Below are 27,700 nucleotides of genomic sequence, written 5' to 3' on the forward strand. Positions count from 1 at the left end.
CTGCACTGATTCATCAACTCCCTAAACCTTTCCTACTTTTGGGAGATTTGAATGCCCATAACCCCTTGTGGTGTGGCACTGTGCTTACCGGCCAAGGTAGAGGTGTTAAAACTTTCCTGTCTCTACTTGACCTCAGCCTCTTAAATACTGGGGCCCCCACACATTTCAGTGTGGCTTGTGGCACTTACTCGGCCGTTGATTTATCCCTCTGCAGCCCATGACTTGTCCCATCTGTCCACTGGAGAGCCCACTTGACTCGTGTGGTACTGATTACTTTCCTATCATCCTGTCACTCCTCCAGTGCCATTCCCCCAGACGTCTACCATGATGGGCTTTAAACAAGGCAGACTGGGAAGCTTTCACCCCTGCTGTCACCATTGAATCTCCCCCACATGGTGCCATCAATGTGGTAGTTGAGGAGGTCACTAGAATGATCGCTTCTGCAGTGGAAAACACGATCCCTAGTTCTTTAGAGTGCCCCTGAGAAAGTCAGTACCTTGGTGGTCGCCGGAAATTGCTGAGGCCATTAAAGAGTGTCGGCGAGCTCTACAGCGACATAAGTGGCTCCCTTCCCTAGAGCACCTAATAGCTTTTAAACGGCTCCGTGCCTGTGTTCGCTAGCTTATAAAAAGACAGAAACAGGCATGTTGGGAGAGGTACGTCTCGACCATTGGATGACATACATCACCTTTCCAAGTCTGGACGAAGATCAGATGTGTTTGTGAGTACCAGACCCCAACAGGTGTTACTGGCATTAACGTCAATGGTGTGTTATCTACTGACGCAAACGCAATTGCTGAGCACTATGCTCAAGCCTCCGTGTCAGAGAATTATCCCCCAGCATTTCGCACCCTCAAACGGCGGGTGCAAAGGAAAGCCCTCTCATTCATTGAACATCATAGTGAACCCTATAGTGTTCCATTTACAGAGTGGGAGCTCCTCAGTGTCCTTGCACATTGCCCTGACACAGCTCCTGGGCCAGATCCTATCCACAGTCAGATGATCAAATATCTCTCGTCCGACTAAAAGCGACATCTCCTCATCATCTTCAACCGGATCTGGTGCGATTTCCATAACAATGGCGGGAGATCACATCATTCCAGTGCTCAAACCCGATAAAAACCTGCTTGGTGTGGATAGATATTGGCCCATGAGCCTCACCAACGTTCTTTGTAAGTTGTTAGAATGTCCGGTTAGTTGGCAGTTGTGTTGGGTTCAGGAGTCACGAGGCATACTGGCTCCATGCTAAGGCTGTTTCTGCAAGGGTCACTCTACCATTGATAAACTAGTTTCCCTCGAGTCCGCCATCTGAACAGCGTTTACCTGATGCCAGCACCTGGTTGCCGCCATTTTTTATTTACGAAAAGCTTACGACACGACCTGGGGACATCATATCCTTGCCACATTATATGAATGGGGTCTCCGGGTCCCGTTCCTGATTTTTATCCAAAATTTCATATTGCTCCATTCTTTCCGTGTCCGAGTTTGTGCCTCCTATAGTTCCTCTCATATCCAGGAGAATGGGGGCCTGCAGGGCTCTATATTGAGTGTATCTCTATTTTTAGTGGCCATTAATGGTCTAGCAGCAGCTATCCACAAGGTGCAGTCATAAGCTCGAGCCCACGGCTTCCAATTTTCAGCTGTGAAGTTGTGTGTCATGCACTTCTGTTGGCATCACACCGTTCATCCGGAACCAAAACTTTACCTCAATGATACACTCACTGTAGTGGAGACATATCAATTCTTAGGACTGGTTTTTGACACCTGATTGGCGTGGCTTCCTCATTTTCGTCAGCTGAAGCGGAAGTGCTGGCAGCATCTCAGTGCTCTCTGCTGCCTGAGCAACATCAACTAGGTTACAGATCACTCTACTCTGCTGCAGCTCTTCAGAGCCCTTCTTCAATCCCGCCTTGACTATGGGAGTTTGGTTTATGGTTCGGTGGTGCCCTCAGCATTGCGTTTACTCGACCCAGTGCACCACAGTGGTGTTCGACTGGCAACAGGAGCTTTTAGGAAGAGTCTGGCGACCAGCATCGTAGTGGAGACCGGAGACCCTCCATTGAAGGTTAGGCGTGCACAACTTCTCGCCTGTTATGTTGCACACATTCATAGTTCTCCTGAGCATCCGAATTACCATCTCCTTTTCCCATCCATGGCGGCCCATATCCCACATCGGAGGCCCAGGTCAGGGCTTAAGATTGCTGTTTGTGTCTGATCTCTTCTGTCTGAAGTGGAGTCCTTGCCTTTACCACCTGTACTCGAGGTCCATTCACTTACAGCTCCAAGGTGTACACGTAGGCCAAAGTTTTACCTGGACCTTTGATATGGTCCTAAGGACTCAGTTATTCCCGCAGCTCTCTGCTGTCTCTTCTTCTCGATTCTTGACATGTACTGGGACCATGAAGTGATTTACACTGATGGCTTGATGGCTGATGGTCACGTTGGCTTTTGCGTATATTCATGGAGGACATATTGAACAGCACTCCTTGCTAGATGGCTGCAGTGTTTTCACTGCAGAGCTGGCGGCCATTTCTCATGCTCTTCAGCGCATCTGCTCGTGCCCTGCGAGCCATTTCTTCTGTTACTGACTCCTTGAGCAGCCTACAAGCTATCGACCAGTGCTACCCCCACCATCCTTTGGTAGCGACCATCCAGGAGTCCATCTATGCCGCAAGGTTCTTCAGCTTCGGTAGATGGAATGGCATAATCTTGGTACGCACAACAAACTGCGTGCCCTTAAGGAGACTTCGAGCACCCTACCTTCAGTGTCGGGCAACAGTGCCTCAACAACAGATTTAGTTTTACATTTTATTCGTCAGGGTTTTTTTTTTTTTTTAATCATATTGTATAAGGATGGGCATTTAGCCTTCTCTCTGAGGTGGCCACCCTCCCTCAATTTTAACTCTGTCTCACTTTCTTTGCATTTGTCTGTCTTGATGGTCATCTTTTCCCTACGTGTGTTCATCTCACCTTGTCTTTTTGGGGTGGACATTTTAATGTGTTGCAGAGTGGCTGGCTCATCCTCTTTTATAATTGTGATCAGCCAGCCCTTCCTCTACTTTTCCTTGTGGTGTATGTTTTCCTTGTTTTTTATTTGTTTCATTCATTTTCTTTTTAGTTGTGGTGTTGGGTGTTTTTTATACCTTGAGCCTTGCTTGCATCAGGAAAAAGGGACTAATGAACCTGTACTTTGGTCCCTTTATACCCCAAACAAACCAACCAGCCATCTGCAATCTGCTAAACATTTGAGCTTTCAGCCAAGAGGCCTTCTTTAAAGTAGAAAACACACACACACACACACACACACACACACACACACACACAGTGTCACTGCGTCTGGCCACTTACACTGGACTCAAATGCTTAACAGTCAATTATTGTGCCTGTCTGCACGTGAACTTCTCCTCAATATGGTGAGTAGCAACCTACACTTTTCATAACGTTGTTGTTCCATCCTCAATTTCCCATTGTTTGATTTCAACATTGTTAACTACTTTCTCTAAATTCACTAATTCTCTAAATGTAGGTTTGCCTTTCTTTAACATAACTTCTAAGATAAGTAATAGGCACTGTATTACAGCTTTTCTAGTCATCTGAGTAGAAAGGAAAAAAAAAAGGTGAATATTTTGCAACCATGACTTATTAATATTAAATTGATATTTCAATAGTATTGACACCTGTTAGCACCTCCACTCTTTGGAACTGGAATTATTACAGTCTTTCTGAAATATAAGGGTATTTTGCCTGTCTCATACATCTTGCTTATCAGGTGGAAAAATTTTGTCATTGCTAGCTTGAGAGCAAATGTCATCTACTCCAGGTGCCCTTTTTTTCCTCACCTATGTCTCAGTGATTTGTCAAGTTCATGTAGCCGTATCATACTGTCCACCTCATCTTCACCCACTTCTTCTTGTCTTTCTGTAATATTGTCCTGAAGTTTGTTTCCCTTATATGGACCCTCTGAATATTCCTTCCACATTTTCTGTCCCGTCTTTGGTGCTATTTGAGCTGTTGATACTCATACAGCTGCTTCTCTTTCCTGCAAAGGATTCTTTAAATTTCCTGTAGATGGTGTCTATCTTCCTGCTAGTCATGCATGTGTTTACAGCCTTGTATTTGTCGTATAGCTGTTCCAGCTTAACCAGTTTGCATATTTTCATTTTGTAGACATCTATGTTCCTTTTTGCCTACTTCATTTGCTGCATTTTTATAATTTCTTCTTTTGTCACTTAAATTCAATATATCCTGAACTATCCAGTGATTTCATCTAGTCTTTGTCTTTCTACATCTTTGATCCTGTGCTACCTTCTCTATTTTACCTGTAAAGCTAGCTATTAGTCTTCTACTGTATTTCTCTCCCTAGTTTAAGTCCAGTGTAACGTAACACCCCCACCAAAACCCCCAACAACCTCTGGTTCCTTCAGTTCATCCAGGTCTCATCTCCTTGCTTCACACCATTTTGCAATTTCTTTTGAGTTTTAATCTACAGTTGATAACTGATACATTATGGACAGAGTCCATATCTGCCCCCTGGAGGTGTCTTAACAGTTTAAAATCTAGTTTTAAAATATCTTACTTTCATATAATTAATCTGAAACTGTGTAGCATCACAAGATCTCTTCCAGGCATACAACATCCTTCCTTAGTTATTCAACTAAGTTTAAACAATTATTAAATTACACTGGGTGCAAAATTCTACAATGTGGCTTCCTCATTCATTCCTTTTTCCCCAGACCATGTTCTCTTTGTTATCTTGCTATTTTTCCTTCTGTTCCTTTTCCCACTACCAAATTCCAGTCACCTGTCTTAGTGATGCTTTTGTCACCTTTAACTATGTGGATAATTTCCTTTCCGTTGTCATACTTTCTTTACTCTTCACCTGTGGAGTCGGTTTGCATGTAAAGTTATGCAACTATGACGGGTGTTGGATTCACATCTGTCTTGATTGCAACAATGCTTTCACTATGCTGTTCATAGTAGCTTACCCACATTCCTGTTTTCTTAGTGATTATTAGACCTACTCCTGCACTACCCTTTGTTTTACCTTGTATTTATAAGCATATATTCAACTGACCCCCAAATCCTGATCTGCCATCACACTTCACTAATTCCCATTGTATCGGAGCCATGTTTACAAGAGAGCACCCACCCAAAAAACTGGAATAACACTGCAATGGGCGCAGCTTGTGTAGTACACATTTCTGCCGCCAGTTGAGTGCCATCTGTGTTTCGACATGGCTTGTTCTGTTCATCTGCAGTGATTGTTTGTGCTAGGCTTTTTGTTCTTGTTTTGTTTTATTTGATGGCAACTTTAAGTGAACAACATGCAGCTGTGAAATTTTATTTTGTTCTCGGTAAAAATGCCGCTGTAACTGTTTTAATGCTGAAACCAGCTTACCAAGATGATGCTATGAGAAAAACTCAAGTGTATGAGCGGTTTGCTTGATTTAAAAATGGCGACATGCTGATTGGTGACAAACCTCTTGCTGGACATCCATCAGCTGTCCGCTTGGCCAAAAAATTGAAAAAAAAAAAAAAAAAAAATTGAGAGCTGGTGCTCACAGTCTGTTGCCAGACAGTTGATCAACTGTCAGAAGTTAGTGAGTTATCTTGGAGCATGGTGTTCCTCAAAAAAGACCCGATTTATGGCAGACAGGAGACTTGTTCTTCCACCACTACAACACACCTGCACACACAGCCAGCCCTGTAAAACAGTTTTTGGCTAAAAATGGCATGCTTCTGCTGTCCCATGCACCTTCCTCACCTGACCTGGCTCTGTGCGACTTTTTCTTGTTTCTGACATGAAAAAGGGCATGAAACAGGGTTGCCACAAGTTCTGGAAATCAGAGAATATCAGGGAATTTTAAACATGTCAGGGAAACCAGAAAAAAAAACCACTGGAAAAATCTCGTTTTTGTCTCAGTAGATGAAATGGTTTGTTTGCTGAGATGTCATGCGTCATCACTGGCTGGGCGTAGCTGAGTACATGTACCACTTTGCTACTCTCTAATTCTTACTGCTTCTCCCCTTCCTAACCCTCTCCTCAGCTTGCAGTCAGTGCTGCCATCACTTCTTGCCACTAGCCTAGCAGCCACTGATGAGAGGCGGGGAGGCGGGAGGAGTGGTTTGTTTGGATCTGTTTCCCAGAGATTGTTGACGCAGTGGTCAGAGATGGCGGTCATCTGTGCATGTGTTGTGTTGAGTGACTGTGTGAATGTGTAAATGCTCTTGTTTTCTGACAAAGGCCATGGCCAAAAATTTAGTTGTGAGAGTGTTACTGTCTTTTCTACGTGCCTGTCTGCGGCTCAGCGATCATCTTTACGGTGAGTTGCTACCTATCCTCATTAGTATTGGTTCTCAGAGTATTTGTGCTAGTTCTCTGATGCATGGTTTGATCAACATGATCTCATTTCACCAACATGCTGTCTGTGATAAGTGATTAGCTGGCCACACGAGTGGATTCCCACGATGGGCCAAAATCGCAGGCCATTTCTGCTGGCATCTCCAGCGGATCGCGCCTGCCGGTCTGAAGACCATCATTTCCCACTAATGTGCAAGCCTTGTCCATTGGATCTAGTCTCTCCAATTTGCCTGCAGTCCAGGTTTGTTTGTGTGTGGCATAATGCGGCAGTGCTCCTCGGCAGGCCAGAGGCCACAGGTGATGGATTTCAGGAATTGTGACTGTTTCACCACAAGTAAATTGTGCAATGCAGCATTTTAGAGACATTTTATTTATTCTAGTAAATTTTGGCACTTTGAAAATAATTTGTATATTAGAAAGTATGGACAATAAGAAGAAGAAAACTGTGGCAGTCGCTGGCAGTTTGTATGCTGTGTGCTCATTATAACACTTGAAAGAATAAATCACACAATACTTGTAAAATATTAGACATAACACAGTGACTAATAATCGACAACAAGAACATAGTAGAACCAACATTTTATTGGTGGTCACCTATAGTGTTGGTTTACACAACTCTTCCTGTCTTGTACACTTCTTTCAAGAGGCCTACTTTTTTTTAGGTTGTTTCTGAAACCAGTGAAGGTATTTTAAATCTGTCTTTCAGCTCCAAGGAAGTGCATATTTTTGTCACAAATGTGTTTCATTTTGTTGAAATAATATAACAACAGTGGTCTTAATGAAACACATGTACCATTTGGCTTACTTTCTCCATCTAAAAACAGTTCATTACAAAATATGTTGACGTTAGTACTTAAGATTTTTGCTCACAAGGGAGAGAGATCTACCACGGAGCCCCAGCCTTTGCAGCATCTTTTCCCTTCTGTGCTGCATGTCTATCTTCTTGCTATTCTTTTTCCCCTTCCTTGGGGAACATGTCTGGGGTGTTTTTGGGAATGTTCTGCTCTAGCCATAGCTGACATAAGAATAGTCTCACCACTGTTTTTTGTTCTTTTTTCCTTTCTTCATTCACCTTCTCCTATCCTTTCTCCGCTTCGGCGTTAGAGGCTCCTCTTTTTTTCTTCTTTCTCTCTATGCACTCCTGAAGGCCGGCCCATGCATCTGATGTGCAACAGGTCACTGGGTAATGCATAATTCTCAGCCCTGGGTCTACAGGTAGGGTTTGCACGTACAGGCCAGGTCCAGGGAGGGATGATTGCCTGAGCTGCTACCTTCCCAAATTACCAATTGGTCCCTCTATCAGGTGTTTTGGAGGTGTGACCTGAGGCATGAACAATTACATAAAGCAGGTGTGCCCTCTTGTGAAGGGGACACCCAGTCGTAAGGAGCATGCCCACATAGATGCTGACAATCATGGGGGGGGGGGGGGGGGGGGGGATCTTCTTGCAATGAGCCAATCATCTTCACAGTCAGCGTTTACAAAACATAAACAAAATGAGGCAAACGACTCAAAAATGCTCCCAGCTGAACCACGGTTCCTCATGGTTTCACGTACTGAAGGCGGTCAGTCCTTAGCAGTGGTAAATCTGTTTATTATTCAGAAAGGTGTTGATGCAATCGCTGACCTGTGAAATCCTGCTCTCATTTACGCAAAGAGACTACTTCTGATTCTCAAATGCAACAACTACTTGTCGCTTTGCTTCTCCATGGCTTTCCTGTTCTTGTCAAGGCCCATAGAACTCTGAATTCTTCCTGTGATGTTTTTTGCACAAGGCTGCTCGACAGTCTGACCAAGGCTGAAATCCAAACGTATCTCTCTAACAGGGTGTCATTGCCATCTGTTGGGTGACGAAAAAGGTAGATGCCTCGTTAGTGCCCACACGCATTGTTTTTCTAAGCTTTAATAGAGTGGTACTTCTGTCCAAGATCAAAGCAGGCTTTGCAGTTCTCACAGTCTAACTGTACATTCCAAACCCGATGCACTGTAACCAGTGTCATTGTCCAACCACACCTGAATATCGTTTTGACACTCTGCCAATTGTGTAACCTCTGGTAGGGATGCTGACGAGGGTGATCGTCCACCTTCTTCTCTCTGCTGTATCAACTGCAGTGGTGACCATGCCACTTCCTCTCGAGATGGTCCCATGTATCTCAATGAGTGGTTTGTCCAGGAGATCCAGCTAGGTAAAGGTAAAAGTTCCTTACCTGGTCGCTCGCAAGTTATTGGCTTGTCGCAAACCCTGCGTTCTACTGTCTGGCACTTATAGCACTGTTCTTGCTACATCTTGTTCGATGAAGGACATGGCCATGCAGATATGCAACCTTAAATTCAGCTCTGAGGTTGTGAAATTGCCCAGTGTCGTGGTAGCATTGCAGTCCCCTCATCCAGCTGTGCAACAAGCCATCAAACTCTTGTCTCATGGGGCGAAGTCACCAGCTACACAACCGGCAGGCTGGAAAGGACAGAAGGAATACTCCCTTCTAGACTTCCCATGTCCCTCCAGCCAACCAACACATGAGTCTTCCTCTGCTAACCGGAAAGGCTCCAACAAGGGCGAATGGTCTTCTTTGCCAACTCGAAGTTCCTCTTCGATGGTGTTCCACATTATTCCTCTGACTGGCCAGCCTCCGTGTTGCTGGTGCACATCACCAACTGTTTTTCTGCACTGAACTCCTCAGACCGACAGCAAAAGAAAGCCGATGCTTCTGTGGACCTCATGGAGCAGGATCCTCCTGCCTCTGTGCCCTGTAGCAGCGAGTCTTCACAAGCTGCCACTCGGCAGCCATCGAGGTGACACCCTCTTATTTTTTTCTCATCATGGCTCTCCTCCAATGGAATGTTCATGGCCTTTGATCCAACAAAGAGGATTTGCAGCTGCTTTTATAATTGCAGCACCCACTTGTCCTCGGCCTTCAGGAAACAAAATTGCTTCCTTACGACCGCTTCGAGCTTTCGCATTTCTTCCTGCTTCGTTTTGACCTTCCGCCTGAGGTTGGCATTCCATCTCATGGGGGAGTCTTCAAGCTATTGCAGTACGCCTTTTCCTTCCTCACTCAGTCTTTTCCCTTTGTACCATTTCCTTCCCTCTCCATCATTCAATGTCAGCAGGGCTGACTTCCTCCAGCTTATTGGGCAGCTACCTCACTCATTTCTGCTGCTTGGTGACTTTAATGCACACCATCCCATTTGGGGTTCTCTCAGAACCTGTCCAAGAAGTGTCCTCTTGGCTGATCTTCTTAATCAACTTAACCTTTTCTGCCTTAACAAAGCAGCACCCACGTTCCTTTCACACTCCTCGCACATGTATTCCCATTTGGACTTATCCTTCTGGACTTCCCATTGTCCTGAGTGGTCCATTCTTTCTGACACCTACTCGAGCGGTGGTCCACTTGTTTTTTGGCTACAGTTTGTTGGTGGCCGTTCATGTGGACAGACAGCTTGTTGGTTGTCACTGTCCTCACCCATCCAGCCTCCTCCCTGTTCCCATTCCAGCACTACACAGCCGTCATTTCACCGCCATTCCCAGTCTTTTAATTTCTTTTATTTCTCTCCTTACTGCTACTTACCCCCCTCCCCCCTCCGCACCTTCTCTCCTGCCCTCTGTCTAAACTGCGACACTTCACTGTCTGCCACTCCCACCGTACTATCCCTCTCCCTCCCCGCCACAGCCTCTTCCTTACCTCCACGCAGTCACCACTCCCATCATGCACTGGTGCTGCTGTTTGCAGTGTGGTTTCAGCTCTCAGAGAATGCAGATGGTATCCTTTCATGCTAAAACAGTGAAAATTAAAATATTTTTGCCTTAAAAATGAACAAAAATGGTTCTGTATATCGGTAACTGTTACTTAGATTGTCTGATAATTATAAATGCATTTAACCTCCCCCCACTCCCTCATTTTTAAAAAAAAATTCGCATAATTTTATTCCTGGAAAAAATGTATCTTTTGTGTAGAAGTTTACATTTGTACGTCTTTTTGAACTGTCATTTAGGGAATATCACCACTATTAAAATGTTCCCCTAACACACAATAGTATATTGTTTAGGAAATAGCTGCTTCTTCATAAATGATAAAATTTCTATAAGTAACTCATATTGATTTTATGCAGTCGTTCTTACTAAAATAGACACAGTTTGTCACTGATTTTGTTTTTATGTATAATTTTTTTCTAGACTGGACATTGTACTGGACTCCCCAGTTGTTGTACTGCCACGCTGTGCTTCCAGCTATGAAGTTTTTGTTGCACACCTGGGTAAAATGTCACTGAACAACAGCTGGCCAAGTGAGTCTGAAGACATATGGATAAGGCGTGAATACTACAACATAGACATCAAAGATATTAATGTGTATTCTCTGGATACGATACGCAGGGGCACACGAGATCTTCAGTAAGTGATTCATGAGAAAGAGATAAACAATAAATGTCTATTTAGTCTATATTAAATGTGGAACTGTTATCTGTTAAAAATTTTATGTAATGTTTGTACCGTGTTAATATACTCACCCAATAATAGTGGGATAAAGATATCATGTAGAACAAATTGGGTATTATATCAAAATGTTAGAAGCAGTCACAATCAAGCTGCATTAGCCCATTACAAACAGTATTGTAAGGTGCTTAAAATGTTATTAGGAAGGCAAAGAGTATGTGGTATGCAAATAGAATAGCTAATTCACAGGATAAAATTAAAACCATATGGTCAGTTGTGAAGGAAGTGTCTGGTCAGCAGCACAAGGTCGACGATATGACAGTTCATAGTAAAAATATTTCTGTCACTGATAAATCAGATGTTGTTTGTTGTTGTTGTTGTTGTTGTTGTTGTTGTTGTCTTCAGTCCTGAGACTGGTTTGATGCAGCTGTCCATGCTACTCTATCCTGTGCAAGTTTCTTCATCTCCCAGTACCTACTGCAGCCTACATCCTTCTGAATCTGCTTAGTGTATTCATCTCTTGGTCTCCCTCGACGATTGTTACCCTCCACGCTGCCCTCCAGTACCAAATTGGTGATCCCTTGATGCCTCAGAACATGTCCTACCAACCGATCCCTTCTTCTGGTCAAGTTGTGCCACAAACTTCTCTTCTCCCCAATCCTATTCAATACTTCCTCATTAGTTATGTGATCTACCCATCTAATCTTCAGCATTCTTCTGTAGCACCACATTTCAAAAGCTTCTATTCTCTTCTTGTCTAAACTATTTATTGTCCATGCTTCACTTCCATACATGGCTACACTCCATACAAATACTTTCAGAAACGACTTCCTGACACTTAAGTCTATACTCGATGTCAACAAATTTCTCTTCTTCAGAAACACTTTCCTTGCCATTGCCAGTCTACATTTTATATCCTCTCTACTTCGACAATCATCAGTTGTTTTGCTCCCCAAATAGCAAATGTAGCAAAATAGCAAAAATAGCAAAAAATTGGCATATGATTAGTGAAACTGAATAGTTCAAATTTGTAGGTGTTCGTATAGATAGTAAGCTGTCGTGGAAAGCCCACGTTCAGGATCTTGTTCAAAGACTTGAAGCTGCCATTTTTACTATTTGAACGGTATTTGAAGTGAGTGATCATTCAACATGAAAATTAGTCTACTTTGCTTATTTTCATTCCCTTATGTCGTATGGTATTATAAAGATTTTTTTCTGGCTCAGAAACAGGCAGTTCGGACAATAACTGGTGTAAGTTAATGAACCTCTTGTCGACCCCTGTTCACGAGTCTGGGTATATTGATATTGGCTTCTCAATATATATGTTCCTTACTGTCATTTATTGTTAACAATATTAGTTTATTCCCAAGAATAAGCAGCTTTCACTCAGTTAATACTCGCCAGAAATCAAACCTGTATTTGGATCGGACTTCTTTAACTCTTTTGCAGAAATGTGTGCAGTGTACAGCTGCTTCAGTTTTCAATAAGCTATCACTTGAATTCAAAAATCTTAGCAGTAATCCATGTGCTTTCAAATCAAAACTGAAGAATTTCCTCATGGGTCACTCATTCTATTCTGTTGAGGAGTTCCTTGAAAAATTAAGCTGATTCTTGTTGTATTGTGGATTGTGTTTACTTAAACTTATGGATTGACTTTTTTCGGGTTCATAAACATTTTATTTTTATCTGTTATTACTTTTATGTTGTGATTTCATGTACTGACATGTTCCATGACCTTGGAGATTTGCTCCTCAATTTAGTCCTACGGAACTCGACGTGTTAATAAATAAATATGATCTTAAATTATGAAATTATTTTTGACAAATGTGCTGTTCATTTAGCTTGAACCCTGACTGTCCTCCAATGCGTGCAGAGAAACTGTATTCTTGTTTGGAGGAGGGCAAGCCAATTCTTCATGACACAGCTTTGCGTCTCCTGGTGGAAAGGCACTGTGGGCTAATGAGACAACAAACTGATAACCTGCTGCTTGGCGCAGAGACTCCTCCTGAGTTTCAAGAAGTGGAATTACATGACTTGATGCAGGCAGGTCTACCTTCCTATTTGCAGTGTTTTCGTACAAAAGTAATTTATTTTACTTTATTACTAGATGTTGTGTATACATTAATAGATTTTGGAGGTGATGTTTATTGAACTCAGTAAGTTCTTAATCCTTTGTGTGATTTGTTTTTTATTAATAAATCCTAGTATACACATTGATTAACTGCGTGACATTATTTCATGAACATAAAGGGAATGCCTACACTACTTCTGCTTCGTAAATGTATTTGCTGACTGAATTCCATGGCATCAGCTGTATTAGGTATAGATATACTACCCATTAGTGACAAATGAAAATTTGTGCTGGGTTGGGACTCGAACCTGGATTTACTGCTTATCATGAACAGTCACCTTAACTGCTTTGACTCTCTGTGCACACTCCCTGGACTGATCCAAACCTCCACATGTCTCGCTGTTTACAGCTTTATGTCACAGTCAGCTATATTCATCATCTAATGCTTGCAACATTACTTGGATTTCCACAATGGGGCGAATAAGACCATGAGGAATCGATATCAAGGTTATCATCATTATATGCCACCCTAGGCTTGTAATACTTGATTCCATGTCTGAAAGAACAATCAAGGTTGATTATCCTCAGCTATAGAAAATATTTGAAAATATATTCACTGGCCGTGAATTCTTTGGCAGTAACTGTATCAGGTATAGATACATTACCCATTAGGGGTGTGAAAATTTGTGCCAAGCTATGGATTTCCCACTTACTGCAAGTGGTCACCTTAACCATTTCGACTACTCCTGCACACCTTCATAGGTCACTAATGGGTAGTGTATCTATACCTAATATAGATGATGCCAAGGAATTCACAGTCAGCAAATATATTTTCGAAGTATTTTGTGCAGCTGTGGATTGCCAATCTTCTTTGTTCTTTCAGACATGAAAGTAAGTACTTTTGCTTTTATTGAGTGATGGCTGTAAAAATCAGCAGTCTGAATATTAGGTGTAATCTAACAGTGGAAACTTCAGTTTGGAATATCATCTTTATGATGGGCTGCAGTCTATCTTTTCCTTGTTTTGCAATATCAACAATGTAAGGAAAAGATAGACTGCTGCCCACCATAACTATGACAAATTGAGTTGCAGACAGGCACAACAAAAAGACCTGACACATCGTCATCTCCAGCAATTTGGTCCGACCCGCTGAAGATTGCAGTCATGTGTGTGAGATGTGTTTGCTTGTGTGAATTGAATGTGCGTGTGTTTTCTTTTCCGATGAAGGCTTTGGCCAAAAGCTAATGTGTAAGTGTCTTTTTGTTGTGGCTGCCTGCAACTGGACGTGTTACCTCTACGGTGAGCAGAAATCTATTTTTTCCTTATGTTATTGTAAATATTAGGTGTATTTTTCTCCTATGCCATATGGGACAACATTTCACAAAGTTGGATTTCACTTTGTCAACTGTACATCAGTTGTTGTTTAGTCTTAAATGTAGATACCTGTCAGGATTAGAACAACTGGTGGCAAGGTCATGCTTAAGTTTTTGACAGCACAATGCTCTGCTTATTTGTTATGAAAACAATGTAGCATGTGCCCCCCCCCCCCCCCCCACACACATTTACACATTTATATTTAAAAGGAGACTTTGAGGAGAACTTCCATGTACGCCTTTTTTAATTCAGGATGCTTTGGCTCTTATTTACTTGGGTAGTGATTCATTTAATGATAGTGAGTAATTGTTTTTGTTGACAAGCGAAATTCTTGATGATGTGTCATACACACTTGTATTAAAAAAGTTCCTGTAGAAATGACATTAAATAATGTTAATCTACTGAATGGTAGAATGGTAGGTGTTACAGGAGGCTATCAGAGATGAAGTTAAGCAGGTTACTGTCCCAATTTCTAGTGGTACACATACGGCAAAATAACAATGATATTCCAAGATAGAGTATACAAGCTACGTTTGTACTTGTTCTGTACTGCCACCAAAATTAAGATGAAAATTACTGTTCTACAGACATCCAGCAGCTGCTTCCTCCATTCACTCATTCATTAAGTCTGTTAAGTCCTCCTCACAGGTTATCTTTTTATTTTTTTAAATTATTTTCTGGTGCTTACATAGTTCCGTGCTTTATTATTTAACTCATTGCTAGCTATTTTGTTCTTATTTATTTCTTTTGGAATTTAGCCCAGAGTAACTTTCTTTTTAGTGTAAATGTTTTTGGTCTCATGCATTTTTTGTTCTGTTTTCTTCCAGTTTCATTCCCACTGCATTTTTTCACTTCATTACTGTTCAACAAATAATTTTTGTGCTATGCACCAGTTCTTGCTCATTACTTCTAATGAGAGCCACACAATGTATTATTTAAACCAAACAGGTCTTGACAACAAGATGAGCAAATATATGTTGTCTTATTTATTTTACAGCTGAAAGAAAATTTCGGCATTGTGACTTTAAGTCTTAAATTAAATTTTTTGCTGTAGGTAACTGGGACTGTTGTTACACAGTTAAAAATTTCACTTTCTCGTCAGCAATATGAACAATTATTGGAAACTGTATCAACTCTGGTAACACCTCCATTACTGGAACCATCCCCTACAGCAACTAGCCGCAGGTTAGCAGATATTGCAGAAGAGGAGACATCTGGTATATCCACTCTCAGGTTAGAAGAAGCATTGCATACTCGTGCAGTGGACTCATCAGGGCAACTTTCTGGGCACAAGCATCCCCTTACTTTGAAAGGTTGGTGTTGATAGTTAATTTTGTGTGTCCTTAAAAATGTTTTAAAGTAGACTATCATCTTAGTGTCTTTACAAACTTCATGGGTGTATGTTTAATTAGTTATCTGTGTCACAGCTGATATTCATTGTATACATGCTTGGTCATTACAATTTTGTTATCCCTTTCATATTTATGTAGAAGAATTCCAGTATACATTGATTTACATTACTCATATTCCACAGATCTCACCTACAGCAGTCAGTATTGTATGAAACTATATCAAAGATGTAAATATAGTAAGGAAATATATTTGTTTGTGTGGCCATCTTCTGAAACAGCTGTTAAAATAAGTTGTTATTAGTTTTCTGTCTTGAGCATACTGCAGTTTAATTAAAGAGAATTGTACCGACATATTTTGATTTTATTTATAAAGCATCTTCTGTGATTATTCTGCAGATCAGATACATATGTTTGTGTTCTTTACATATTCTCCAAACCACTGCTTCTTCCCTCCTTGTTAGCAGTGGTTAACGTTGAAAGACTTCCTTTCACATTGCACTTGACAGTTTTTGCCATTCTGCAGTATTTCTTCTGTTGCATTTGGGTTATTCGCACTTCACCTTCATAAAATTAACTGAAGTTGTGTGTGTTCCCCACTCTGCACAGTGTTATAGACTTTATGTCTGTTCGTTTGTTTTCATGCAGGTTGTGAGCATTGCCAACCTGTAAAATTACTAATTTATTTTATCTTTTTATTATTTATTTATTTATTTGTGTGTGTGTGTGTGTGTGTGTGTGTGTGTGTGTGTGTGTGTGTGTGTGTGAGAGAGAGAGAGAGAGAGAGAGAGAGAGAGAGAGAGAGAGATACTTCTCAAAAACAACAAGTAAAACTGATTGCTCAAACGAGGAGGACATTTGATACCAGGTACAAAGAGCATATAAGAACATGGGAATATATGACAAATCAATCAATTTCTGCAGAACACCTACACCAACATAACAGATACAGCCATGGAAATCTTAAGGATAAACAACAACAAAAATCACCTTCTCACTCATGAAAACTACCACATTCAAAAAGCCATAACCTGGCAAACCATACACTCTTTAAACTGACTGCTGATGACTTAATATAACATTAAATATACACGTATAACCACAGTCTTCATTTACTGCTACCATCTCCTCCAAGGTTCAGTCCCCTTTTTTTAAAAAAGGAAAAACACTAACTTTTCCCTGCCCCCCATCTCCTCTAACATCTCTGCCAAACATACAAGACAAGTGGACACACACACACACACACACACACACACACACACACACACACACACACACAAAATAATTAAAAAAAATAGAAATAAAAAGTTGTAGTTTCCCAGGTCAGCAACAGTCACAACCTGCACAAAAACAAATGAACAGACAGAAACACTGCTATACTGTGCAGAGTGAGAAACACCTGTAACTTCAGTTCAGTTCATGAAGGTGAAGTTTAAGAAATACTGTAGAATGTCAAGAACTGCCAAGTGAATATGTGAAAGGAAGTCTTTCATCAGCCACTGCTAACAAGGACAGAAGAAGCAGTGGTGTGGAGAAAATGTAAAGAAAGAGAAAGTGTAAAGATACACTGTACGTAATTTGCGCTCCAACTTCGTAAAAAAAACACTATTTTCAGTCTAAAATGACTGAAAATGTACAAACATATGTATTTGATTTGCAGAATAACCTCGGAAGATGCTTTATAAATAGAAGTGAAACGCATTTGGTGTAATTATTTTTAATTAAATTGCAGTAAGTTCAGGACAGAAAACCAATAATAACTGATAGTAAGGAAAGTTCTGGCAAAGTGTAAATGATTTAGAAGTAAAGGAGACCTCTCACTGAAATGAGTCCTCAACAGCTACTTAAAAAAAAAAATAACTATGCCAGCTTTCGGAAGTCTTTGGGAAGGGATAGCCAGCAGCTTGGAGTGAGGTGACAGGTGTGCAGGCTAGGAAAGCAGGAGAAAGCGGTAGCAGACACACTGGCTAGCCATGTGACCCACTGGCACTATAGCCAGTGTGGTGTGGCACATGATGATGACGAAATGGAGACATCGATTGGGTGAATAACAGGAGGCAGGAAGGGAAAAATTTTGGATAGAGGGTGTGTGGACAGCGATGCAGATTGAATCCAGGAGGTTTACGGGACCAGAGGAACAAAAACTGCAGTGCAAGGATAACACCCATCTGTGTAGTTCAGAACAACTTCTGCTGGAGGGAAGGATCCAGATGGCATGGGTTGTAAAGCAGCAACTGAACTCAAGCATGTTGTGCCTTTTCATACTCAACTTCCTTCTTGGCCACAGTTTGGCAGAGGCCATTCATTCTAGTGGGCTGTCCCATACCCTCTACCCAACAGTTTTTCTCCTTCCTCTGACCGCTCACCCCCATCCAAAATCCACACCTCCATGACATCTTTATTGTGCGTCATACATCTCTGACTTGTGGGTACCAAAGTGTCTTGTGTGCTTGGACCATGTACACCCCCCCCTCCCACCCCCCTGCCCCCCATCCCCATCCACCAACCAGACTGCACATATATTTGCAATATATTATGTGTCCTTGAATATTCCAAGTCTGAAGCAGCAAACTGCCAATTACGACTGACAGCAGGCTGGAGGAGGGTTAGAAATTGGAGCCAGCTGGTGTGGCCAAGTGGTTCTAGGCGCTTCAGTCTAGAACCGCGCGACCGCTACGGTCGCAGGTTCGAATCCTGCCTCGGGCATGGATGTGTGTGATGTCCTTAGATTAGTTAGGTTTAAGTAGTTCTAAGTTCTAGGGGACTGATGACCTCAGGTGTTGAGCCCCATGGTGCTCAGAGCCATTTGAACCAGGGTTAGAAATTAGAAGTGTTAGATTTTCCACAGAAAATCATATTTGTACTACAGTTGCTTGTATATAACTTTTATAAGCAGCCTTTGTGTTAGGTATGATGAGTCACCGTTGGCCAGCTTCTCATGATGTATGAAGCATGCAGATTCTTGTCTGTTTCAGAATCATCGACATTGCAGGATTAAATATTACTGTGCAGTGCACAATTTTCTCATTTTGATAATGAAAAATTACTTCAGTTGCAAGCATTTCCTACTGTATTTTATTACAAATATGTTAGACTTTTTAAATTGTTGTTAAACAGTTATGTGAAACTGCCACAAAGAGTTCTCAGGTCATCGGCATTATATTTTTCAGAAGTCAGGAGTGCCACACTATAGTCATTCCATATTGGTGAGAGTTTCTGTGTTGCTGCCATTTTTATCATCCTAGTTACCAGAAGTGACCCACTTCCATCCAGCACAACATCAAATATACTCTGGAAAATAACAATAAAGTTTTTGATTGAAAACCTAACTGCCACAGTGACCAAGCTAAGCCAGTCATTAATGTGACAATAAACATGATTGCTGTCTGAATTCACATGGCTCTGGCATACCTTTCTGTATCACAGGCTAACATGCTACACTTTTAGCTATGTGATTATGTCAGAAGAAAGATATTCAAGTCCTTACTATTATCATCAAGTGCCAAGCATGTTTCATTTCTTACAGCTCTGATTGGTATTCATTGGCTACTACTTTAAATATGATAGTGAGGACCTTAGTTAGTAACTGCAGGAGATCATAGACCAAACTTCTATTCATTCAGTGACATTTCTTTGTGTTGTGACATGCTTTGTGAGGCCTAGTGTTTCCTACATGCAATATGTTGTCCTGCCCTTATCCTTCTACTATTACTATTACTTCTACTACTACTCCTGCTGCTGCTGAAAGATTCTTTCTGAACTGTTCACAATCAACAAGATAGCTAAGGGGATCCAGACAGAGAAGATTGCTGAATAAAATGTGAACTAAAATCACATTACTGCTCAAGATTGTTAAGTGGTTTTTGAACAACTCTAGGTTCTACTTTTAGATTTCATGAACTATATAAAACATTTTTTTCCATTTAACATCTTGAAATCTTGATAATACAGTATATTAAATGAGCCAAGTTATTGAGCATTCACTGACACAGACTGGTTGAAACAAGTGGGATCTCACAGAACAACGAAATATAAGAAGTGCACGGCCCATATTACAATATGGAAGCAGAGAACAACAGCACCGCTTCTTGTGGCCTGGCAATGAACTTCAAATTTGAGAAAATATGGTGTGAAAATCCATATTTTTAATTCAAAATGCATGATTTAGATGACAGTATTCTTCATTTATATGAGGCACGTTTTTAAGTAAGTACAGTTTTGTAATAAATAAAGCAAGTAGACTTTTGCAGGAATTTTATTTTTATATGGAGGCCTGTACCTTAATATACCTTCCTACATATTCCCACCAGTATTAAGGCACTTACCATATAGTACAACCAACTTTCGAATACCATCCTTCTAGAAATCTGCTGCCTGGGCATAAATTCTGATAATTTAAATGTTCTGCAACAACTGCATAAAGCACACTACTTGACATTTATGAGCAATGGGATGGTACGGAGATGGGTGAGAGCTTTTAAAGATGACCTTATGATTGTGCGTGGTGAAGAACAAAATCATTACTGATAATTTGTAGCAGAAAGTTGATGAAAATGTGTGAGAGAAAAGACACTTTACGATTTTGACATCATCTGATGAGTTTCCTCAAGTATCAGAAATTGTTTTTTATGCAATTGTTAAAGAACATTTTTAATTATTGAAAGTTAGGCTCAGGTGGCAGGTTTCTGAATGGATGTTGTTTAAAGCTGTTTGTATGATACAGTAAGTGCCTTAATATTGGTGGGAATTATGTAGGAAAGTAGATTAAAGTTCAGCCTTTTATGTAAAAATATAATTGCTCAGTAAAGTCTATTTGTTTATTTTTATTTCGAAATGGTACTTACTTAAAAAACACCCCTCTTACTTTACAGCTGGGCCTAGTAGTCTGCTAGTAAAATGTGTGCATGGAAATTGAAAGGCTTCTGTGATCTTGCAAAGTAATACATTCAAGGACTCTCAATCCAAAACTAAGATTAACCTCTCATCGCTGGAGTTCACATGTATGTAAAATATTTGGAATGATCAACAGTTTTTTTTCCCGAAATAGTCTTTGCTTCTTTTCTTCTTTTGGCTATGTTTACACTCTGAGAAAGTGAATGTTTCTATTGAGAAGCCACAGAATTTTTCTGCTGGCAAACCGAGTGTGTCTTTGATTTACTGTGTTTTCCAATATTATTTTTCTGTTCCCATCCAATTTGAGAATTACAAAATCTGCAGAATATTAATTTTGACCTGTTGTGGGTATACATAACTGAGCGATGCTCACTTGACAATGCTGCAGACAGAAGAGACAAAGTATTTAGCTTAGACGTAGAACTGAAAATAATAAAAATTTCCATGTCTGTTATATTTCAACTAGTTTGGAGAACACTTCAACAGTGTGACTGGCAGTCATTGTACAGCTTCATACCTGTGTAAGAGCTGCACTTACATCTTATTCTGTGGGCAAATGCAGTACAAATACTTTTTTTAAAATTTCATCAATGTGTTTATCCCTCTCATCCTACTGTGCATAAAAGACACAGTATAGGTCATTCCTTCCATGCGTTCACCAGACCTATGTATAGCCGTTCCCTTCCATGGGGCCACCTACCCTTTACTCACCAATGTACCTACCCAAACTTGGTCACATCCCATCTTAAATCTTTAACGGTAACAACTACCCTGTGATTCCAAATGTGTGTTTTCTAACTCCTTACCTTATAACATTGATCTTCTTTCCTCTGCCCTGTTATTAGTTACTTATGTGAAAATATCTAATGTAAGGCATGTTGTTCAGTATTCTTCCTGTTTGTTACTTTATTTGTTATTGATAAAATTCCTGTTCTTCTGTAGAGGTAACTAAATGCTCAGATATGCTGCCAGACAATTTTTTCTCTGGACTGATACTTTATCTTTATTTATACATTAGTTGTCACATATATCTTCATTTAGGGAATGATTTCTGTTCTCGTTCTTTCTGCTGTTTTTATAACTTAGGTGAAATATGTATTATATATTCATGGCATTGTGCCAGGATGGAGGCAGTCTGCAGTGTAATAAACTCAGAAGTAAAACTCCAAAAAGCCAAGATTGCGAATAAAGCATTTATTTCAGAACCAAGTTACAGGGTAATAAGTTCACAAATCTAGTGCAAAACCAAAACAACAATGGTACTTCTCAAAGTAAATGTTCCAGAGTAGGGAGCACCAGAAGATAAGGAGGCATGGTGGTGGAACGAGGAGGTTCAGAAAGCAATAAAAGTGAAGAAAAATGCAAAAAACAATGAGACTTAACAGTAAGACTGGAGAATAGGGAACCCTACAAGACCGCTAAAAAGATGGCAAAAAGAGCAGTGGCAAAAGCAAAGGCTGAGGCAATGGAAGAGGCGTATGAAGAGCTGGAAAGAAGACAGGGTGACAGGCAACTCCTAGGGATTGCTAAAGCAAGGACGTAACATCAATGAGGCAGATAAAGAATGAATCAGGTGTAATATTACATGACCTTGAGGAAATCCTGAATAAGTAGTGGGAGTACTTTGAAAGGCTACTGAATGAGGAAAATGTACGAGAGAAGTGTGAAGATGGTGATGTAAATGAAGGAATGACCCAAAATATAAGTAGGGAAGAAGTCGAACACGTGATGAAGAAAATGAAAAATTTGAAGGCCCTTGGGGCAGACCAAATCTCAATAGAAGTATGGAAAAGTCTGGGAGAATAGGGAATTGATATTCTCTGGGATCTAATGTAGAAGATGGGGAAAGAAGAAAGAATGCCGCATGCGTGGAGAAGCATTATACTGGTTCCCATGTATAAGGGGAAAGGGGATATCCATAACTGTGGCAATTATAGAGGGATAAAACTAATGTCCCTCACAATGAAGATCTGGGAAAGGATAACTGAGAAGAGGTTGCATCTAGAAACTGAGGTATGTGAAGAACAGTTTGGAACAGTTTGGATTTATGCCGGGAAGAGGAACAACTGACGCAATATTTGCACTAAGGCAACTGAAGTACAAGCCGAAATGCATATGTTCTTTATTGATCTTGAGAATGACAGAGTGTCGGGGCAAGAGGTATGGAGATGTCTGAGATGAAAAATATATCAGGGTGGTGGAAGACATGTATGAAGGTGCAGTGACACTTGCAGTGCAGGTGCAAGAAAGGCATTTCCAATGAGAGTAGGACTACATCAGGGATCTGCTCTCAGCCCATATCTCTTTGACCTTGTTGTGGATGTACTAGTCAAAGATGTGAAAAAAGAGGCACCTTGGAGCATGATGTTTGCCAATGATGTTGTAATCTGTGAACCCACCCAGAAGGCACTTCAAGACAAGCTTGAACAGTGGAGAAAAGCTCTAGAGGAAAGGGAAATGAGCATTAGCAGGGTGAAAATAGAGTATATGTGTACAAAGGATGCCAAAGATCTATATCATCAGTGAAGAAACAATACTGCGTAAGTAGCAAAATAAGAATTTTACACGAGAGACAAAAAATTGTCTAAAATGCCTAATGCATTTCACAGTGGTGCTAAATTTGCATCGTAGCACTACAAGGAAATATTGGATTAATTAAAATTGTGAAACAAAAATGATACGCTTTAGAAAGCTTAATTATGACACATGCGTGGAATTATTATGCCATGATCTGTTACTTAGGCGGTATTTGTTTGTTAGTCTTCTGGCATGACTTGACACATTTATGTTGGTATTTGGTCCAGAGAAAGCTAATAAGAACACATTTTGGAGCATTAATCATTTTTTGTTGAAAGATTTCATAGAAACATTTTAAATTAATATACTGTTTACATAGTTTTGATAATGTCTGCACCTTTCTTCAAGAAAAATCCTAAACGTCACTCAAAGCAGCAACAGGAAATTACACTGCACTGATACCCATCACACAGTTACCTCCATGATAATTTTCATTCATAAGGAATGTTGTCATAATAACTATGACAGTCTTTAGGAAGAACTGATTTAAGTTGTAAATGATCCCATTTGGATTTCTAGATTTTCAGTCTTTCCTTGTATAGTTTCAGGAAGCAAACATCTCCAAGAATTTTCCTTGGACGCCTCGGTAATTCTTGCCACACCTCGTTGAAAGAGCACTTGTAGTAAATAATACCATTTGTGTGGTACTGTAGCGCTCTCAGATCGGTAACTGTAGGCTCAGTTTTTACAGCTCTTCCAGGCCTAATTGAGTTGTACAGCCACAAACTTTTCTCTGTGTAGTTGATGAAAAAGGAATAATCTAGGTAATGGACTTCATGTGGCTGTGGCTTTTTTCTCGTTTCTTTAGGCATCATAGCGTATTGGCTAGGAAGTGTAACTTCACGTCCTTTAAGGTTGCACTCAGTGGAACTGTGAACTGAGTCACTTCCATCTGAGTATGGCCTTTCTCCAAAAACTTTTGTGTAATCAGTACTCCAGTATCAATTGCTAATCTTAAAAGAGCATTTGATAATATCACATTTCTGTTCTGATATGTGCAGCCGTCAGAATAAAGAATGACTTGAACGGGATTTTCCTTAATCGTTCTGGGTAGGGTGTCCATGATGCATGAGGCAAAACATGATGCAACCAAATCACCTTGCATTTCATAGAACCAGTAACATACTGTATCACGACTTTCTAAATTATAAATTGTTAAGTTATGAACAGCCAACTTTGTTTTATAATAAACTGCACTTGCACTTAAAAATGGAGCTACTTTCAAGGCCTGTAAGTCCATGGTGTACACTGAGCAGAGCTTCTGCTGTGCTTCTTTCTTGTCAGCATCTTTTTGCATCCTTGCCTGCTCTTTCAATTGTGTGTGTTGCTTCCACACATCTTCACTCAAGTTACCAAGCCTGTAACTACAACACAAGTTGCACTGGTCTTATAAGCTAATATTTCAATCTTCTAAAATCAAGTTAAAGGTAGCCCGACTTAATGGTGAAACCTTCTCCGAATGACATTTTTCCACATAGAGTCCATACAGCTGTTGTTTGGATTGTAGAATAGGCTCCAGGTACAACTTTGAGGAGGAGTTCCTGCAGTAATGCAACGGAAGTTTCGGAAGAGAGTCCAGGAATTCTTTCATGAAGGCTCTCTCATCTTTCTTCTTCTTCTCTTTGATTCGAGGTCATGACGATTCCGTATCAGGACTCATCCCATGTGTGGAATTACCCAGCTAATATCGGACAGTCCTTTCTTTAATCCCAAGAGTATTGAGAAACATCTTTTTGCATACTTTATGTTTCCCCAGCTCATTTTTCAAATGATAAATGAGCGTCCCTTTTCTCCTGGATTTGCCAGTGTTCTTCCCTGGACGTTTGGTCGGAATTATGTCCACAAGGTTGATGACGTAAACCTTCCTCTGATCCCATGACATCGTTTCCCGAAATGTGTTAAATACTGCCTGCCTATCATCCACAGAAAACTGATGACACTTCCTTTGAACAGATTTCTGGCACTTCTTCTAAGTACATGTTGAACCTAATTTTCGTGTCTCTTGGAGTATCATGAGTGATTTTACCAATTCAACTTCTTTTATATCCAATATATGCCTGTCCACACATTCTCAGAATTTTATTGGCATTTTTATTCCAATCTTCAGGATATGGTTTAGACTTCCTTTTCCTGTCATTGCTTGTTGTTGTTGTTGTGGTCTTCAGTCCTGAGACTGGTTTGATGCAGCTCTCCACGCTACTCTATCCTGTGCAAGCTTCTTCACCTCCCAGTACCTACTGCATCCTACATCCTTCTGAATCTGCTTAGTGTATTCATTTCTTGGTCTCCCCCTACGATTTTTACCCTCCACGCTACCCTCTAATACTAAATTGGTGATCCCTTGATGCCTCAGAACATGTCCTACCAACCGATCCCTTCTTCTGGTCAAGTTGTGCCACAAACTTCTCTTCTCCCCAATCCTATTCAATACTTCCTCATTAGTTACGTGATCTACCCATCTAATCTTCAGCATTCTTCTGTAGCACCACATTTCGAAAGCTTCTATTCTCTTCTTGTCCAAACCATTTATCGTCCATGTTTCGCTTCCATACATGGCTACACTCCATACAAATACTTTCAGAAATGACTTCCTGACACTTAACTCTATACTCGATGTTAACAAATTTCTCTTCTTCAGAAACGCTTTCCTTGCCATTGCCAGTCTACATTTTATATCCTCTCTACTTCGACCATCATCAGTTATTTTGCTCCCCAAATAGCAAAACTCCTTTACTACTTTAAGTGTCTCATTTCCTAATCTAATACCCTCAACATCACCCGACTTAATTCGACTACATTCCATTATCCTCGTTTTGCTTTTGTTGATGTTCATCTTATATCCTCCTTTCAAGACACTGTCCATTCCGTTCAACTGCTCTTCCAAGTCCTTTGCTGTCTCTGACAGAATTACAATGTCATCGGCGAACCTCAAAGATTTTATTTCTTCTCCATGGATTTTAATACCTACTCCGAATTTTTCTTTTGTTTCCTTTACTGCTTGCTCAATATACAGATTGAATAACATCGGGGAGAGGCTACAACCCTGTCTTACCCCCTTCCCAACCACTGCTTCCCTTTCATGTCCCTCGACTCTTATAACTGCCATCTGCTTTCTGTACAAATTGTAAATAGCCTTCCGCTCCCTGTATTTTACCCCTGCCACCTTTAGAATTTGAAAGAGAGTATTCCAGTCAACATTGTCAAAAGCTTTCTCTAAGTCTACAAATGCTAGAAACGTAGATTTGCCTTTCCTTAATCTTTCTTCTAAGATAAGTCGTAGGGTCAGTATTGCCTCACGTGTTCCAGTATTTCTACGGAATCCAAACTGATCTTCCCCGAGGTCGGCTTCTACTAGTTTTTCCATTCGTCTGTAAAGAATTCGTGTTAGTATTTTGCAGCTGTGACTTATTAAACTGATTGTTCGGTAATTTTCACATCTGTCAACACCTGCTTTCTTTGGAATTGGAATTATTATATTCTTCTTGAAGTCTGAGGGTATTTCGCCTGTTTCATACATCTTGCTCACCAGATGGTAGAGTTTTGTCAGGACTGGCTCTCCCAAGGCCGTCAGTAGTTCCAATGGAATGTTGTCTACTCCAGGGGCCTTGTTTCGACTCAGGTCTTTCAGTGCTCTGTCGAACTCTTCACGCAGTATCGTATCTCCCATTTCATCTTCATCTACATCCTCTTCCATTTCCATAATATTGTCCTCAAGTACATCGCCCTTGTATAGACCCTCTATATACTCCTTCCACCTTTCTACCTTCCCTTCTTTGCTTAGAACTGGGTTTCCATCTGAGCTCTTGATGTTCATACAAGTGGTTCTTTTATCTCCAAAGGTCTCTTTAATTTTCCTGTAGGCAGTATCTATCTTACCCCTATTGAGATAAGCCTCTACATCCTTGCATTTGTCCTCTAGCCATCCCTGCTTAGCCATTTTGCACTTCCTGTCGATCTCATTTTTGAGACGTTTGTATTCCTTTTTGCCTGCTTCATTTACTGCATTTTTATATTTTCTCCTTTCATCAATTAAGTTCAATATTTCTTCTGTTACCCAAGGATTTCTACTAGCTCTCGTCTTTTTACCTACTTGATCCTCTGCTGCCTTCACTACTTCATCCCTCAAAGCTACCCATTCTTCTTCTATTGTATTTCTTTCCCCCATGCCTGTCAACTGTTCCCTTATGCTCTCCCTGAAACTCTGTACAACCTCTGGTTCTTTCAGTTTATCCAGGTCCCATCTCCTTAAATTCCCACCTTTTTGCAGTTTCTTCAGTTTTAATCTACAGGTCATAACCAATAGATTGTGGTCAGAGTCCACATCTGCCCCTGGAAATGTCTTACAATTTAAAACCTGGTTCCTAAATCTCTGTCTTACCATTATATAATCTATCTGATACCTTTTAGTATCTCCAGGGTTCTTCCATGTATACAACCTTCTATCGTGATTCTTAAACCAAGTGTTAGCCATGATTAAGTTGTGCTCTGTACAAAATTCTACCAGGCGGCTTCCTCTTTCATTTCTTAGCCCCAATCCATATTCACCTACTATGTTTCCTTCTCTGCCTTTTCCTACACTCGAATTCCAGTCACCCATGACTATTAAATTTTCGTCTCCCTTCACTATCTGAATAATTCCTTTTAT

The 27,700-nt window shown here is 40.5% G+C and overlaps 1 protein-coding gene across 1 annotated transcript in view; it reads left to right on the forward strand.

The window, feature by feature from the left end:
- The window catches only part of LOC126174771 (intermembrane lipid transfer protein VPS13D), a 531,199-nt gene that overhangs the window by 190,895 nt on the left and 312,604 nt on the right, over nucleotides 1–27,700 (forward strand). The window contains 3 exon segments of the mRNA XM_049921112.1: nucleotides 10,534–10,749; nucleotides 12,633–12,834; nucleotides 15,291–15,549. Coding sequence (XP_049777069.1) covers nucleotides 10,534–10,749; nucleotides 12,633–12,834; nucleotides 15,291–15,549 — 677 coding nt within the window.

The sequence above is a fragment of the Schistocerca cancellata genome, chromosome 3 (genome assembly GCF_023864275.1).
Source record: "Schistocerca cancellata isolate TAMUIC-IGC-003103 chromosome 3, iqSchCanc2.1, whole genome shotgun sequence".
Lineage (NCBI taxonomy): Eukaryota > Metazoa > Arthropoda > Insecta > Orthoptera > Acrididae > Schistocerca > Schistocerca cancellata.